General features: G+C 56.6%; 1 protein-coding gene across 12 annotated transcripts in view; it reads left to right on the plus strand.

Annotated features, from left to right (window-relative positions):
• The window catches only part of CPNE2 (copine 2), a 52,744-nt gene that overhangs the window by 15,395 nt on the left and 21,205 nt on the right, over positions 1 to 16,144 (plus strand). For 5 of the 12 annotated variants that reach the window (XM_028091318.2, XM_088027388.1, XM_088027389.1 and 2 more), the window contains 7 exons: positions 5,559 to 5,773; positions 8,875 to 9,054; positions 10,733 to 10,807; positions 12,653 to 12,724; positions 14,105 to 14,188; positions 14,492 to 14,581; positions 15,594 to 15,692. In XM_028091318.2, coding sequence (XP_027947119.1) covers positions 5,594 to 5,773; positions 8,875 to 9,054; positions 10,733 to 10,807; positions 12,653 to 12,724; positions 14,105 to 14,188; positions 14,492 to 14,581; positions 15,594 to 15,692 — 780 coding nt within the window. In that variant the 5' untranslated portion in view covers positions 5,559 to 5,593. Of the gene's footprint in view, positions 1 to 2,508; positions 2,770 to 5,558; positions 5,774 to 8,874; positions 9,055 to 10,732; positions 10,808 to 12,652; positions 12,725 to 14,104; positions 14,189 to 14,491; positions 14,582 to 15,593; positions 15,693 to 16,144 lie in introns of those variants that run through there. The other 7 variants (XM_088027387.1, XM_088027390.1, XM_088027392.1 and 4 more) reach the window with 6 other exon arrangements.

Here is a 16,144-nt window from a genome sequence, read left to right on the forward strand (position 1 = left end):
ACCTGAATTTCCAGCTTTCCGTCTTGTCTTACACATTTAGAATTTGTCAGCCCCCACAACTGCATGAGCCAATTCTTTAAAATCTCTTTCTCTATATATAGCTATCTTATTGGTTCTGTTTTCTCTGGGGAAGACTCATACAGTTGCCATTTGTCTTCCTGGATCATCGTGTCTAGGAAATGGGGCAAAGGAGGTGACTTAGATCTGGACACAGTCAAGACACAATCCGACCCCAGAAATTCTGCCAGTGTAGCCATCAGGGCCAGTGGGGACCAGGTATCTCGTTCTCCGAGGGCTCTGGCCAACAGTGTCACCCTCTAGACGGGACATCGCAAACTCAGAGATCTGCAGAGACCTGGCTGGGAACTGTTCTGGTATGAGGACCAAATATGACATCTGCCTAATTACACCAAGCGCGGGCTAACCCAGAGCCCTCCCTGGGACGTGGCCAGCCATGAGGTGGCCGTATTGCAACCTTGGATCTAGGAGCTCAGTGCTCAAAGCATGGTCCCAGATGGGCAGCCTCAGCATGCTGGGGGCTGGTTAGAAACGCAGACATTGAGGTCCCTTCCCAGACCTGCTGAATCAGAATCTGCATTTTAGCACGATGCCCCACCTAGCCACCCCACTGGCCCTTGTGTATACTTTAGCCCACCGCAGAATCACCAGGAGGGTTTGTTAAAACACAGGTTGCTAAGTGCCACTCTAGGGGTTCTGACTGAGCAGGTCTGGTGGGGCCCAGGATGCTGCATTCCTGACAAGCTCCCGGGAGATGCTGAGGTGGCCCACCTGGGAAACACATGTGGAGCTGCGAGAGCCTGGGGCCACCACCGCTGGAGTCTCTGCTGTCAATGACGAGACCCCACGGAGCGGGATTCTCTGCATGCGTGAGGACCCAAAGGCCCTGAGGCATGCACCTGGTGGGGCCTCCATCCGTTATCCCCTCCCTGGCCCCCCAGCCACCATCTTGCCCGCCACTGGCATCCCAGCCCGGTGTCTTCCGGTTGAAAAGGGGAGCCTAGAGCCATATTTCTCAACCAGTTTCAACTCTCGGCCCCTTTTACGTAATCCGTACACTTCATGCATCTCCCGAACTTTCTATCTGCTCCGCCTGCCCGCAGCCATCAAGAATTGCTGATAATAGCACCAGCTGCAAGCTGTCATTCTAAGTGCTTAATCCTCACCCTATCCAGTGAGAGCTCTCTCACTGTCATCATTTTGTAGAGGGAGGAAACTGAGGCCAGAGATATTAAGTAACTCGCCCAAAGACGCACAGCGGGTAAATAGCAGAACCAGGGATTCAAAGTCAGGCCTTCTGAGTCCAGAGCCTGTGGTCTTCACTGTCGCCGGCACCGATCAGAAGACTGAGCCCCTCCTTGTTACTGCCACTGACCAGACTTTGTGGAGTGTTATTTTCCATAGTGGGCACTGAAAACGGCATTTCTTTTTTGCATCTTCTAAATATCAAGTTAAACACGCTTTTTCAAGGGGCACATTGCTGACCTCCACCAGAAGTCCTGACAGGCTGTCCTGTTGTTACACTTGCCCCATACTCTCCACCAGTTGAGACTCTCCGGAGTAGGGACTTGCTGCCTCCCTGGGCACCTCAGCCCTGCCCTTCACCTTCCATCCCCTCTTTTCCCCAGCGGGCTCCCCCAGCTCCGCCGTCTGCCTCCCCCGCCCCACTGCCCATCTCCCTCTGCCTGCCTTTCTTGGTGCCTCCCTTACACTGCCCATCTCTGAGTTGGGAGCCCTCCAGGCCTCGGCATCTCCTCCCCGTAGTGAGTAGGGTGCACAGCCAAGCTCCTGGGTCCTGAGCCACTGGGGCCAATAGTGGGCGGAAGGATGGAGTTAAGCAACCGGGCCTTTGGCCTCAGCATCATACTTCCCTGTTTTGGAGAAACCACTGCCCCCTCCGGGGCCTCAGTTTCCACCCTTGTGAAGGGGGATGTGAAACCCTCCCCTTCTGGTCTCTTGGAGCAATCATGAGGGTCCAGGGTTTGAGTAACGACTTTGTGATCTTTGTGATGTGTGTCAGGAAGAGGTGGTTGTCATTTCTCTGAGATTAAAGAGCATGCATGGTGGGTTCTCTCCCTCCCTCTACAACCCTCTACGCCCATGGCTCAGCACCCAAGTCTCCAGATCCTGTTCTGTCCGCCTGAAGGGCAAGATGTATTAGGAGCGAGGGCCAGTGGACCCTGTGGGGGGCTGAAGCCTCTGTGTCTTGTTCATTGCTCTTCATTGCAGGGCACTCGGGGAGTGTTTGTGGAAGGAATGAATGGGAATTCCCAAGCCCTGCCCTCTCTTTGCCTCATCTGTAAGAGAGACTACTAGTTTTGTATCTCCCCCTTCCAGCTCCTTCCCTGAGGATCTGGCCACCCTAGAAGACCTGTGCCCACCTGGGCCAAGAGTCAGGACGATCCGCGAGCAGGCCCTGGCTCCCCATGCCCCCTCTGCAGCCCATAACCTCAAATTACCTGTGGGGCGGGTGCTGCATTAAGGAGGTTTCCATTTAGCCCAGATGCGCATGGCAGGCCCAACCCTCCCTTAATGACACCTTGTCCGCCTGCCCTCCTGCTGGAGTAGGAGGGGAGGGGGCCCGGCCCGGCATAAGCTGTGATTTCTTTTTCCGTTGCGTCAGGCCTCAGGGTCCGGCCCGCCTGCCCGCTGCCGGGCTGGCACAGAGGGGCCCACCCTCACCCTCGCCTGCCCCAACTCTGGACATCATGTGCTCCCCATTTCGGGGATCCAGAAGCTTCCTCCCAGAGGGTGAGTTGGGGATGGGGAACCTGCCCGCCCCGAGCTGGGGGAGAAGTACCCCTCCCCTGCCCACCTCTCGTTCACTCTAGCTGGGGCCTGCCGGCTAAAGCAGGTGGAGTTGCCACGGGCTCCAAGGAGCTCGGCCCAGCCTGACCCTCCCCTGGGACCTGGCCCTTCCGGCCATGCCCTCAGCCAGGCCGGAGCCAGTGTCGGGTGGGAGGACAGCAGAGTGATGGCGGTGGCTTGGACGTGGGGGAGGGCAGGGGCAGGGGAGAAGCCGCCCTAGGTGTTCATACGCGTGCGTGCCTTTGCCACTGGTCATCTGGAGCACGTATACGCGTGTGTATATGTGACCATACACTGTGTGTGCATGCACAGGGAAGTCCCTGACGCCCCTCGGGATGAAAGCAGATGCCTCTGACTTGGCAGCAGGGGGAACGGTGTAGCATCCAGTGTGTCATGAAGGGGGCCCATCAGGTGGAGAGGAGGCAGGTAGCCTGGATGGAACCCAACCCGTCAGGGATGACCCCAGAGATGGGGAAGTGAGACTCCCGAGGAAGTGGGATTCCCTTTGGCCATGCTGACTCCCCTTCGTCCCCGCCTAGGTCCTAGTTCCTTCACCATCCTCAGCCGTGCCCCAGCCCTGGCCAGAGGCCGCAGATGGGCCTGGGGGCCCTGGAGACCCGGCTCATACCCTGCCTCTGTGGCTTCCTGGCCCTGAGACCTTGGGCAGGTGACTTGTACTCTCTGGACCTGTTCCCTCATCTGTAAAATGGGGGTCACTGTTGGGGGCCACCCCACTTCCGGGTGGTTGTGAGCATAAACAGGCGATCCCCCAGCCACATGGCAAGGTGTCCGTTTTGGACATCCCAACCCCCCCCGCCCCCCACCCCGCCTGCCCTCCAGACTGGGTCGAGGACTTGCTAACCCCTTCCCGACATGGAGGGCCACCCAGCTGTACACAGGGACAGTGAATGCAGTCTCCCCAGCCCTTTCAGTGGAAACTAATTTTTACACAACAGGAATGAATCCTGCGGGCAAATTGCAGTGCTGTCCTGACACTCTGGGTTCGCGTGATGATGATGAGGTCGTAGGGACAGACCGGTGGGAGGGAGGGGGCTGAGGACTGGCTTTGTCAGTGTCCCGGATCCTCCCGTCAGGCATGCCCTGGGGTGCACTGTGTCTGGAGAGCAAGAGGGCCCTCTGGCGCCAGCCCCACCCTCGCCCAGGCTTTGTGCAGACCAGGGCCTCCATCTGCCCAGCCAGAGGCGGGCTGGCGCTCAGGATGCGGGCCATGGCCCGGGTCCGAGGGAGAAGGCTGGGCCCAGCATGGCCACTGCGGCTTGGTCCCTCCTCCCTGGCTGACAGCCACCTCCTTGCCAGAGGCTGCCTCTCCATACTAACATACCCTTCTCCCGACAGGAGCGAGTCAGCTGCTCAAAACACAAATCAGATCTTGTCACCTCTCTGCTTAAAACCCTCCGAGACTTCCATCACTTTCAGCATAAAGCCCCAGTGCCCCCCAGGACCTGGCGGCTCTCCCCGCGCTGTCAGCTAGCCTGTGAGAGTTGAGACTGGGCTGGGCGGCCTTCTTGCTGTAGGATCCCAGGCCCTGGGTCCCAGTCCCAGCCCAGGGCCTGGGACCTAGTAGATGCTCAGTAAACACTCTAGAGTGAATGAATGAGGATTAGCAGACCACATGCTCAGCTCGTAGTCAATGCTCAGAAGCACAGTCAGTTGGATTCGCGTCCCCCGCTCTGGGGCAGTGCAGGGCCGGTCACCCACTCAGCAGTGAGGGGGTGACATATTAGTCAAGGCCTATGTGGGTAAGTGGGAGCTGGACTCATGCACACGGTGATGGGGCCTCTGTGAACTATGCACGAGCTGCTGGAAATAAGACCCGACCACCGGAGTCTGGGAGGGCTGTGTCGTGAAGTCTTGTGGGCAGATGAGGAAGCTGAGGCACAGAGAGCCAGAGGGCTTGTCCATGGGGCCTTATTATGGGTGGAGCCCAGAGCTCCCCTCCATGCCCTGAGATGGGTCTCTCCACACTTGCTCCAGATGAACTTGGAGGAAAACTGAACTGCTTTAGAGGAAGCAAATGCCAGTAATTAGCCATGACAGTGGAAGGGGTACATAAGGTGGGGGAAGTCATATGCGAATGAAAGTGTAAATTCTATGTTGACGATAAGGACCAACTCAGGCAGGATCTGAGCAATGTGGAGGGTCTGTCCATTCACTGATTTCTACGCTCATCTTTTTGATTCAGCAAGCATACACCTTGTGCATCAGTCACTGTGCTTAGGCCCAGGACGCACAAGATGAACGAGGCTGCAATGAACAAGGTCAAATTTCGGATAAGTTATCAAGATTGAGCTTCCTAGTGGCCAAAGCAAAGAGGGAAACCCGAGCTATCATAAGCTCCACTCTAGCCACAAGATCCCAAAATATTAATTGCCCAGGAGAAGCCCAGGTTTTCCTGGCAAAATGAGTGTCTTAGATGCGCATGTCCACTGTGATCTGTCACTAATCTGACAGGGGCGACTTGGCCTTGTGCGTGTCTCATAGGTAAAGATTGACCAACACAGATAATAACTTCAGACTAAACATGCCCACCAGAGACTCATTTTTCTTCATTCTCCTTTTGTCAAGCTTGTGCCTTTGTCATCCTGGCATCAACACACCTGTCCTTCCATCTCTCTACCCCCATCTCGAAGGTCAGGGGGTGACACCTCCTCAGGGTGGGGTGGTACAGCCCATGTCTGTACCCTCTCTGACCCCCACTTCTATCCCCCTAGACCGCCAGGAACTGCTGCCACCACCACCAACCCCCATGGCCTACATCCCTAGTGGGGGCGCCCCGGCCGCGGGGGTGGCACCCGTGGGCTCTCAGTATTGCGTGTGCAAGGTGGAGCTGTCAGTGAGTGGCCAGAACCTGCTGGACCGGGATGTGACCTCCAAGTCTGACCCCTTCTGTGTCCTCTTTACAGAGAGCGACGGCAGGTGGATTGAGGTGAGAGCCCTCCTTGTGCGTCTGGGGTAGGTGTGGGGTGGCTAGGTTGCTGGGGAGGGACTCCCACTGGATCCTGGGACCTCCAGGTTATGCCCTTGGAGGGAGTTGGAGGGTGCGACAGGGATTACTTAGAAGATGGTTGCTTTTAAAATAAAATTTTAGAGCGCACCTGGCTGGCTCAGTCGGTGGAGCATGTGACTCTTGATCTCGGGGTCGTGAGTTCAAGCATCACGTTGGACATGGAGCCTACTTAAAAAAGAAAATTAAATTTTATTTAAAATGTATTTAGGGGCACCTGGCTGGCACAGTCAGAGGAACATGCGGCTCTTGATCTTGGAAAGGTCATGAGTTCAAGCCCCCCATGGGGTGTAGAAATTATTTAAATAAATAAAATTTTATTTTATTATTTTTAAAAGATTTTACTTATTTATTTGTCAGAGAAAGAGAGAGAGAGAGCGACCACAAGGAGGGGCAGCGGCAGGCAGAGGGAGAAGCAGGCTCCCCACCAAGCAGGGAGCCCAATGCGGGCCTCGATCCCAGGACCCTGGGAGCATGACCCGAGCCGAAGGCAGACGCCCAACCATCTGAGCCACCCAGGCGCCCCAATAAATAAAATTTTTAAAAAATAAATAAAATGTATGTATATAACTACTTAAAATAATATTTGTGTTTAAGCTATTATGATTCCGAGATTTATAATTATATTGTTTTATATTGCAATATATTTTATTTTATTTTTATTTATTTGACAGAGAGAGACACGGTGAGAGCAGGAACACAAGCAGGGGGAGTGGGAGAGGGAGAAGCAGACTCCCCACTGAGCAGGGAGCCTGATGGGGGGCTCGATCCCAGGACCCTGGGACCATGACCTGAGCCAAAGGCAGACGCTTAATGACTGAGCCACCCAGGCACCCCATATATTGCAATATTTTTAATTACCATAATATATAGTTAAAACCTTAGAGTTTTACAAAATGCCTGCTTCCATTTTTTTTTTTTAAAGATTTTATTTATTTATTTGAGAGAAAGAATGAGAGAGAGAGAGCACATGAGAGGGGAGAGGGTCAGAGGGAGAAGCAGACTCCCTGCCGAGCAGGGAGGCCGATGCGGGACTCGATCCCGGGACTCCAGGATCATGACCTGAGCCGAAGGCAGTGGCTTAACCAACTGAGCCACCCAGGCGCCCAATGCCTGCTTCCATTTTTAAAATAACTTTCCACATTTACTCCTAAATGAACGCACAGTCAGTGAGGAGCAGACAGAGAAATGGGGAACTCAGGCTTTGGTCCCAGAGCTGGAGCAAGACCCAGGTCTGTCACTCCCTGCTGTGTGGCCTTGGGCAAGTGGCTCTCCTTCTCTGAACCTGTCTCCTTATCTGTGAAATGAGGATTTTTTTCCCCCTGTCTCCCTTGCAGAGCCCCAGAACTAGGGATGTGGACGGTGCCAAGGACTTCTGAGCCTGAGGGCTAGGGAGAGATGCAGCTTGAGGAAGGATTTTGAGAAATCCAAACTATTAACACTTTCAAGTTCTATAAGTTGCTTTGTTTTTACTTTAAAAGGGGTCTATGTTCATTGTAGTATATTTAGAAAAGAGAAACCTAAAGAAAACAACAGTGGGAAACCTGCGTGTCAGGGAGAACCACTGTTAACGGTTTGGTATCCGGCCTTTGAGGTGGTTTTTTTTTTTTTTTTTTTTTTAAGATTTTATTTATTTGACAGAGAGAGACACAGCGAAGAGAGGGAACACAAGCAGGGGGAGCGGGAGAGGGAGAAGCAGGCTTCCCGCTGAGCAGGGAGCCCGACGCGGGGCTCGATCCCAGGACCCTGGGATCCTGACCTGAGCCGAAGGCAGATGCTTAACGACTGAGCCACCCAGGCGTCCCCTTTGAGGTGGTTTTACATGCAAGTAAAATTTCCAAACTATGTATCTATTTTTAATAGTTCTTCAACTGAGCCACAGTGGACAGACCACTGAACATACTGTGGTTTACAAAGAGTTTCCACAGGTGTTGGCTCCTTCTTATGATGCCAAGGAAATGGTGCTGAGGTTGTTGACCCATTTTACGGAGGGAAAGCTAGGGCCCCGGAATGGGTAGAGACTCCTCTGTGTCACTCAGTGCGCAGCCAGAAGTGGGAGGTGGGACGTGGGGTCAGCCAGGGACTGAAGCCAGTGTGCCTGGAGCATCCTGGTCCCCTCTGCCAGGTCTCTGGAGCCCCCACCTACCCCTCAGGGAACAGTGTCCTCCCCACTACACCCCACCCTCACTCACGGCACACACACACCCCCACCCCCACCCCCCAGACAATCTCTCTCTCACCCAGGCTGGCCACCCTTGCTAAAAATAGCCCAGGGCCAAGACCTCTTCCATCCCTGCTCCTCCAGCCCTTGGAAATGGAGTGGGTGGGAGGAAAAATCAACATAACCCGGGCCCCAAAATAGACCATGACCCGGACTCCGCGGTTTGGGGCCCCGTGCAGAGAGGCCAGGAGGCGGGGTTCCTGTCCCAGCCCCAGCCCTGACCCACAATACAAGGCCCAGCCTTTCCCCCGGCCTTGGTTTCCATAGTAGGTGGGGGGTGTTGGGCTGCACAAGGCCCAGCTACAAACATCTGCCCCCACCTGCCCCCACGGACCCCTCCTTTTTTCTGTTCTCTCAGCTTCCATGTGAAATGTGGTTTGGAAAAAGGGTTCTTCCAAGAGAAAAAGGATGGAAACCACTGATAGTCAAATCCCGTCGTTTTACGGAACTGGAAACTGAGGCCCTGAGGGGAAAAGGGACTTGCTGTCTGTCACTTACCTAGGCAGAGACACACCTCGAGCTCTTGCCCTGGCTCCTGGTATGGCGCCAGGGCCAAAGAGTTCAGAGTGACAGCGCTAGAGTCAGACAGACCTGGGTTCAGGTCTTGACACTGCCCCTCTAACTGTTCAACCCTGGGTAAGTCCCTTAACCTCTCTGTGCATCAGCGTCCTCATCTGTGAGCTGGGAGTGGTAACTGGCCATGAGTAGGTGTTCAGCCAGTTCGCAGAATGATTCCAGGCAGCCTGACAAGGCTTGAACCAGCTGCCTGACCCCGGGTCCTGTCTCCCTGACCCTCTGCTAGTATGACAGGACGGAAACCGCAGTCAACAACCTCAACCCCGCGTTCTCCAAGAAGTTCGTCCTTGACTACCACTTCGAGGAAGTGCAGAAGCTCAAGTTCGCCCTGTTCGACCAGGACAAGTCCAGCACACAGCTGGAAGAGCATGATTTCCTGGGCCAGTTCTCCTGCAGCCTGGGCACGGTAAGCTGGGCCCCTCCAGGGGGCCAAGGGCAAGGCAGTCCCCACGCCCACCATCACGCTGCTCCCAAGGACGGGGCAGTGCCTTGGAGCAAGTCTCTTCTGCGGCTTGCTTTCCCTAGTTCGTCTTCCTGGCTGGCTTCCAAGGTAGCATTGAAAATGCAGATAGCCTTGGGGGCCAGCAGGTACAAAAGGGGGTGAGTAGCCTTTGGGGGCAGGCGGAAGAGTTCCCACAGCAGTGTCAGCAAGCTGTTGCCACACAGGAATGGGGACACTGTGTGGCCAGAACTTCTGACTGTTAGAAGTAAATCAGATGTGGTCTTGACTTCTGGTGCAGGAGCATCTGACCAGCAAACAGGGCACCCATGGGAGTCCGTTTTGGTGGCTGGCTTACTGTGTAAACTTGGGCAACTTCCTTTCCCACTTCGGGCCACACTCCCTCCATCCAGCTCGTCCTTGGTGAGCATATGGAGGCCCTCGCACCAGTTCCAACCACCCTTACGGCTGTGTGCCCTTGGGCGAGCCCCGCCCCCTCCTGGGCCTCCGCCTCCCCTCCCCCCATTTCACTGGCGGCTAACGATGACCGCCTGGCCACAGTGATGGTGGAGGAAGTGCGCACACTGAAATGGCCTGGACTTTCCAGGAGAAGGGATGGACCAAGCCTGGGCCCGCTGCTGTGAGAGAAGCAGGGCATGTCTTGGGATTCCGGCCTGGGGTCCCCTCCTTCCAGGGGTAACGGAAGGGAGCTGCAGGGTGAGCGGCCGCCCCTGGCCAGGAGAGAGGGGCAGGGCTGGCAGCCGGTGGCCAGGGCCTGGGGAGAGCTGCGGCCACAGGGTGGGGGTGGGGAGGCCTCTGGACCAGAGCGAAGGCCCCCCGCGGAGCGTCGCGTGTGCCAAACGGCCTTTCTCCGCTCCTGGTCTTCCGGTGACCTTGGACGCCCCCAGTGGCTGCACCGGCAGGACAGGGGTGCCGGCGGTGAAGGCCACCAGGGCCCAGAGCAGGTGGTGAAGGGCGAAAGTGGGCTGGGGAGGAAAACCAGCATGGGGGTGGATAGGACCGTGCACAGATGAGCACAAACACTGGCATTTCTCCCAAGAGGCCGAGAACCAGGGTGGCCCCCGAAAAGCGTGGGAATGGGGTGTACAGAGATGGTGGAGGGCAGCTTTACAGTGTGTTCTGCTTTCCCTGTCTATATGGTCTTGATGGCTGAGCGCTGTGTGAACATCTTCCCTATTCAGAGCATGAAAATAGAAGAGGAGTCAGGATTTGATCTTCTCCATCAGGGATCACACCCTGTGGATGGGGGCGGTATCTGTAGATGGCTTCAGGGGAGGCTGTGAGGGGGCTCGACTCCCTGCAGACTCCCTGCAGGTGCCTCGGAAGGTGACCCTTGGCAAGAGCCTTTGCCTGGGGGCAAGCAGGTCAGTGGGGGTAGGACTGGGGGATTCCACACCAGCTGTGGGCCCTCGGGCAAGTGTCTTAACCCCTCTGGGCCTCTGTCTCCTTCGCTGCCCAGTGGAGTTAACGACGGTTGCTGGCTGCTCCCTGGGAGGACAGTCACGCAGGGGGGGGGTGTAGCCAGCACCCGCATGGAGCCGCGTGCTGTGAGTGGTGGCTGTTGGGCATTTTTCCTCCCCACCAACCCTCAGGAGCACCACTCTCCTCTCTCCCGCCCCCCCAGATCGTCTCCAGCAAGAAGATCACTCGGCCTCTGCTGCTGATGAATGACAAGCCTGCAGGGAAGGGCTTGATTACGGTACCAGCCCCCTCCCTGCTCTCCCGCACCCCTCCGCCTCTGCCCGAGTCCCTCCCCCATCAATGGGCTGTTTCCCTGGCAGATAATCACCAGCTTTGTTTGGAGTAAAAAGGCCCAACTTACAACTTAGCAACAGGTCTCTTAGCAACGGGCTCTTGGCACCACATATGATGCGTTGGGGGCCGCCAAGCTGGTAGTAGGGGGCTTGCCAGAGGCCCTGGTGGCCTCCTCCTCCCAGTCCCTGAAGGTCACCGTAGCCCTCCCAGCATGCCCTCCCCGTCTCGCCCCTGCCTGCCCTCGCTAGGGGGTCTTTGAGAAGCGCCTTGCCCGCGGAGCTCTGTTTACCGTTAGAGGGTTACAGTGCGCAGTGATCCCAGCCTGACGCAGGCCCTTTGTGCGGACGAGTCCTGGGTCCTCGAAGACTCCTCCAAGGCAGGGAAACCCATTTTACAGAGGAGGGACTTGGAGCCCAGAGAGGCAATGCCCTGGGGCAGTTAGGCTAGTGGGCCCCCCCCTCTTGGATTGTCCCAGTTCAGAGCCCGTGTGCTGCCAGAGGAACTGGCCTGATGGCCGGCTGGACGGAGGAGGCCGAAGCTGTATGTGCTCATATGTAGTCACCCCCCTGCTCTGGAGCCTCCCCGGCTCCCCACTGCCCCTGGAGCTTTGCTTTCAAGGCTGTGACGAACCCCACCTTGCTTTCCTTTGTGTACATACTCTGGGTTCCAGGCAAACTGAATTCTTAGTATACCACACATATCCCAGATCTTCATCTACTGTTCCTGCCACCTGGAATGTTCCCTCCCAACCTACCCCCCGCCACCTCTTGGGGTTCAGAACCTCCCCATCTATGTACCATCTGTATACCTTCACTAGCCAGCTCCCCTCCACCTGGAAGCCAACCCAGCGGCTCCCGCTTCCCCCCCCCCCGAACTGGGAGACTGCCCCCCTCAGCATTGCCACGGTGCCACTCCAGATCTCAGGTCCTTCTTCTGTGGAATGGGGGCAATAATAGGATCTACCTTGCAAGGTTGTTGAGCAAGTCTCTGCTGGAGGAAAGGAAAGGAAAGGAAGCCTAGCATCCCGCCTAGCTCTGTGTGGGGTTCTGGAGGGTCCATTAGCTTGTAGGTGAGGCTGTCCTACAGGTGTGAGGGAAGAGGTAGCCCTAGCAGAGAGAGGCCCCGGCCCACTTGTGTTGCTGTTGGCCCGAGGGCTTTCCCTGCCACTCTGTGGGGAGGGGGAGACAGAGGCCCGGAGAGGGCAAAGGTGGCCCCAAGGACACTCAGCTGGTCCATTGCTGGCTGGGTTGGAGCCAGAGGGCCATGGCTGAGGGCGAAGGCATGGAAGACAGATGACAGTATGAGCTGACAACGGCACAGGGAGCTCAGGTGACTCCTGTCCCTGCCCTGGGCCTCAGTTTCCTTAGCTGCACAGTGAAGTTCCTGGAATGCCCCCATGCCTTGGCGTTTTGAGGTGGCTATGCTCCCGGGGTCTGCAGTGGGGGCCCAAGGGGGCCTATCAAGCTGCTCCCTGGCCAGAAGCTCTGCCCAGGGCTCGAGACCACCCCTCATATCTGGTAACTGTTTCACAGGGCCTCCCCTCTTGAGCCACATGGGGTCACTTCTGATCCGTCAGATTCACATGGGTTACCCCATTTTCCAGAAGCTAGACATGGAGGTTTTGAGAAGACAAGAGGCATGTCCAGGGTCGCCCGGCACTATCCCTCCTCTCCTTTCCCCCCTCCCGGCCCGGAGAGCTGAGCCCTGGGTACCCGTGCTCACTGCCTGGCAGGACGCCAGGGGGAGTCACAGGGGCAGGTCCCAACCCGCACATCCCCCGGCCTCGCAGGTCGCCGCCCAGGAGCTGTCGGACAACCAGGTCATCACACTGAGTCTGGCGGGCAGGAAGCTGGACAAGAAGGTGAGGCAGGCGAGAAGGGGGGTTCTCCATCAGGGAGCACTATCCCTCCCCCAGCCCAGGGTTGTGGGGCCTAGTCCTGGTGCTTCCGGCCATCACCTTCATCGCCACCCCCCCCCAGGAACAAGTCCATAGCAAATTCGGACCTCCTTACCACTGAGGTAATGAGTTTGCCATTATTTAGAGGTGTTCAAGACATAACTGGAAACCACTCCTGGGGACTCCCTGTCTCAGACCTCACCCCCTCTGCTCTTCCCACCTTCATTCTGCCTCAGCCAAATCAGCCTCCTCATTGTCTCAGGATTGCACCAGGCACCCTCCTGCCTCAGGACCTTTGCACTTGCTATTCCCTCTGCCTGGGATGTTCTTTTCCCTGAATATTCCCTGACACTCTTTTTTTTTTTTTTTAAAGATTTTATTTATTTATTCATGAGAGACAGAGGGAGAGAGAGAGAGGCAGAGGGAGAAGCAGGCTCCCAAGGAGCAGGGAGCCCGATGCGGGACTTGATCCCAGGACCCTGGGATCATGACCTGAGCTAAAGGCAGAGGCTTAACCATCTGAGCCACCCAGGCGCCCGACACTTTTTTTTTTAAGATTTTATTTTTATTTATTTGAGAACGAGCACAAGCAGGGGGAGGGGCACAGGGAGAAGGAGAAGCAGGCTCCCCACTGAGCAAGGAGCCTGATGCGGGACTCGATCCCAGGACCCTGGGATCATGACCCGAGCCAAAGGCAGACACCTAACCGACTGAGCCACCTGGCAGCCCCTCCTGACACTTTTTTTTTTAACTTAAATAAATGCATTTTTAAAGGACATGCGGGGCGCCTCGGTGGCTCAGTCGTTAAGCATCTGCCTTTGGCTCAGATCATGATCCCGGAGTCCTGGGACCGAGCACCATATTGGGCTCCCTGCTTAGCAGGGAGCCTGCTTCTCCCTCTCCCTCTGCCTGCCACTCCCCCTGCTTGCGCACGCTCTCCGTCTGTCAAATGAATAAATAAAATCTTTAAAAATAATAATAAAATTAAGGACATCCTATCCCTTCTGTGACGTGCTGGGATACTTTCAGTTTTTCAGATCCCCACTAAAATAAAATCACATCCTGCTGCGGGCGTCGATCACCCTTTTGAAGCCCTGTCCCATCTAAGTTGTAGTGCCTGCAGGCTCCAGGTCTCAGGGTCTCTGAGCACAGCCTTTGGTAACCCCAGGATGAGGCAGTTTCTCCTGCGGGAGCTGGTTGGCCCCAGGGGGCTGGCTTTGCCCACAGCTCCCACCCCTGACGCGGGGTTGGGGGAGGCAGCTCCCCCCCCCGGCCCCCGCCACTGCCTCCTCTGAATCTGGTAGAGCCATGCTTCCCTCACCTGCATCTGCCTGCTTCCTCCAGGACCTCTTCGGAAAGTCAGACCCATTTCTTGAGTTTTATAAACCAGGAGATGATGGCAAGTGGATGCTGGTTCACAGGACTGAGGTGGGTGCACGGGGCTCTGGGGGTCTCTAAGCCAGTGGGTCTGTAGTCCGGCCATCCCTCTCCCTCCCCCCCCCCCCCGCCATTGTCTCAGGACAGGGCTGTGAGGTCACTGCCGTGCAGGGAATGGGAAAAGCCACCGTGGCGCCTCAAGGACTTGCTCCCTTCCTGCCACAGGGATGCTCACGCCATCCCCAGGAGCGTGGCTGTGGGCCTTTCTGCCTTGCCACCCCCATCAGACTGGCCCAAGCCCAGAGCACTGCTGCCCTGGGCCTACACTCAGCCTTGGCCCTCCCTGTGCTGCAGGTGATCAAGTACACGCTGGACCCTGTGTGGAAACCATTCACTGTACCATTGGTATCCCTGTGTGATGGGGACGTGGAGAAGCCCATCCAGGTGAGGGGGCTCGGGCTCGGGGAGCGCTGTGCCCCACCCTGCCAGGTCCAGCCTCCTAGGTGCCCCCAGGCTTGCTGGGGATGCCCTGGCCAAGCTCCTTCTTATTAAGGTGGAAAAGCAAGCCTAGGTAGGGGGAGAGACAGGGAACCTCGGCTCTGGTCTCACATGTGCCTGACCCTCTGAGCCATCTGGGCAAGGCCCCCGTCTCCGTGAGCCCTTCCTGAAACAGGAACAGAACGACTGCCCGGCTCTTGCCAGAGGGCTGCAGCACTGCCACCTGGGACAGCGGGTGTGCAAGCGACCAAGGGTTGTCACTGTGATGAGGACAGTGACTACTGGGCGCTACAGAACCTCAGTCCCCAGGCGCGGTGACTGAGAGCAGATGGGGGAGACAGAATGAGCGAGGCCGGGGCAGGGATCCCTGAACAGGGTACTAGGAAACCTAAATTCTAGTTCTGGGTCTGCTGCTGCAGCTGTGAGACTTCGGACAAGGGCTTCCCTCTCGAGGCCTCAGCTTATCCGTCAGTGGAATGGGTATGATAATTCCTGCCTTCTTCCTAGGACTGGCAGCTAGATGAGCGAGCATGGAAAGCTGGGATTTTTTGTGCCTATCTCAAGGAAAGGAACAGTCTAGGGAGACAAGAGGCATGTCCAGGGTCGCCCTAGGGAATGCCCCTGGGGAGGGCCCCAGGCCATGGCCCGCCAAGACAGGTGGGCCACAGCCCCAGACAGCTGAGAAGCCGAGTGACAGGTATTTGGGGGTCGAGCTTCCTGCTCCAGAGTGTACAGCCTCCATTGCTGGGGTGCTCCTTTTTCCAGTAATCATGGAAGGCTTCCTGCGGGAGGCGGTTCAGGAGCTCACGGCATCGTCCCAGGCCAGCAAGGCAGATGCTGGAGAACAGGGGGAGGCACCAGCAAAAGGAAGACCTGGGGTTTGCTCAGGTGGCTGAGAGGGGCCAGAGAGCACCTCCTTGGGGGCTGCTCTGGGGTGACCTCAGTGGACCCACCCCAGGTCATGTGCTACGACTATGACAATGACGGGGGCCATGACTTCATCGGCGAGTTCCAGACGTCGGTGTCGCAGATGTGTGAGGCTCGTGATGGCGTCCCGGTGAGATGGGCCTGTGTGTGTGACCCTGAAACCTCAGCAGGGGACGGGTGAGGGACACGGGCTTAGAATTGGGCAGACTGGGGCTCAGATCCCACCTCTCTGGCTCTATGACCTTCAGTAAGACATCCAGTTTGTCTGAGCCTCAGCTTCCCCATCTGTCAAATGGGGCAGAGGGGGAGACTGGGAAATAAATGAGATGATCCTGGTAAAGTGCCTAGCATGTGGGGAGCACTCAAGAGCTGTTAAATGAACTTACCACAAGAAGGTGGGCCCTGGGTGATGGTTCTGGGTATATGAGTGGACATGGTGTAGATGAGTCAACATCTGGGGTGGGAAACAGATGCAGGTCCTCCTATCTTGGGCAAGCACAGCTTGGTGTGAGCCTGAGGTAGCCAGAAACTGTCTGGGTGTGGACATCTAGGAAGGCTTCCTGGAGGAGGCATGCTACCCCC

Source organism: Eumetopias jubatus, unplaced genomic scaffold (genome assembly GCF_037043125.1).
Source record: "Eumetopias jubatus isolate StellerSeaLion01/CBP00866 unplaced genomic scaffold, mEumJub1_p1.0 scaffold_10, whole genome shotgun sequence".
Taxonomy (NCBI): Eukaryota; Metazoa; Chordata; class Mammalia; order Carnivora; family Otariidae; genus Eumetopias; species Eumetopias jubatus.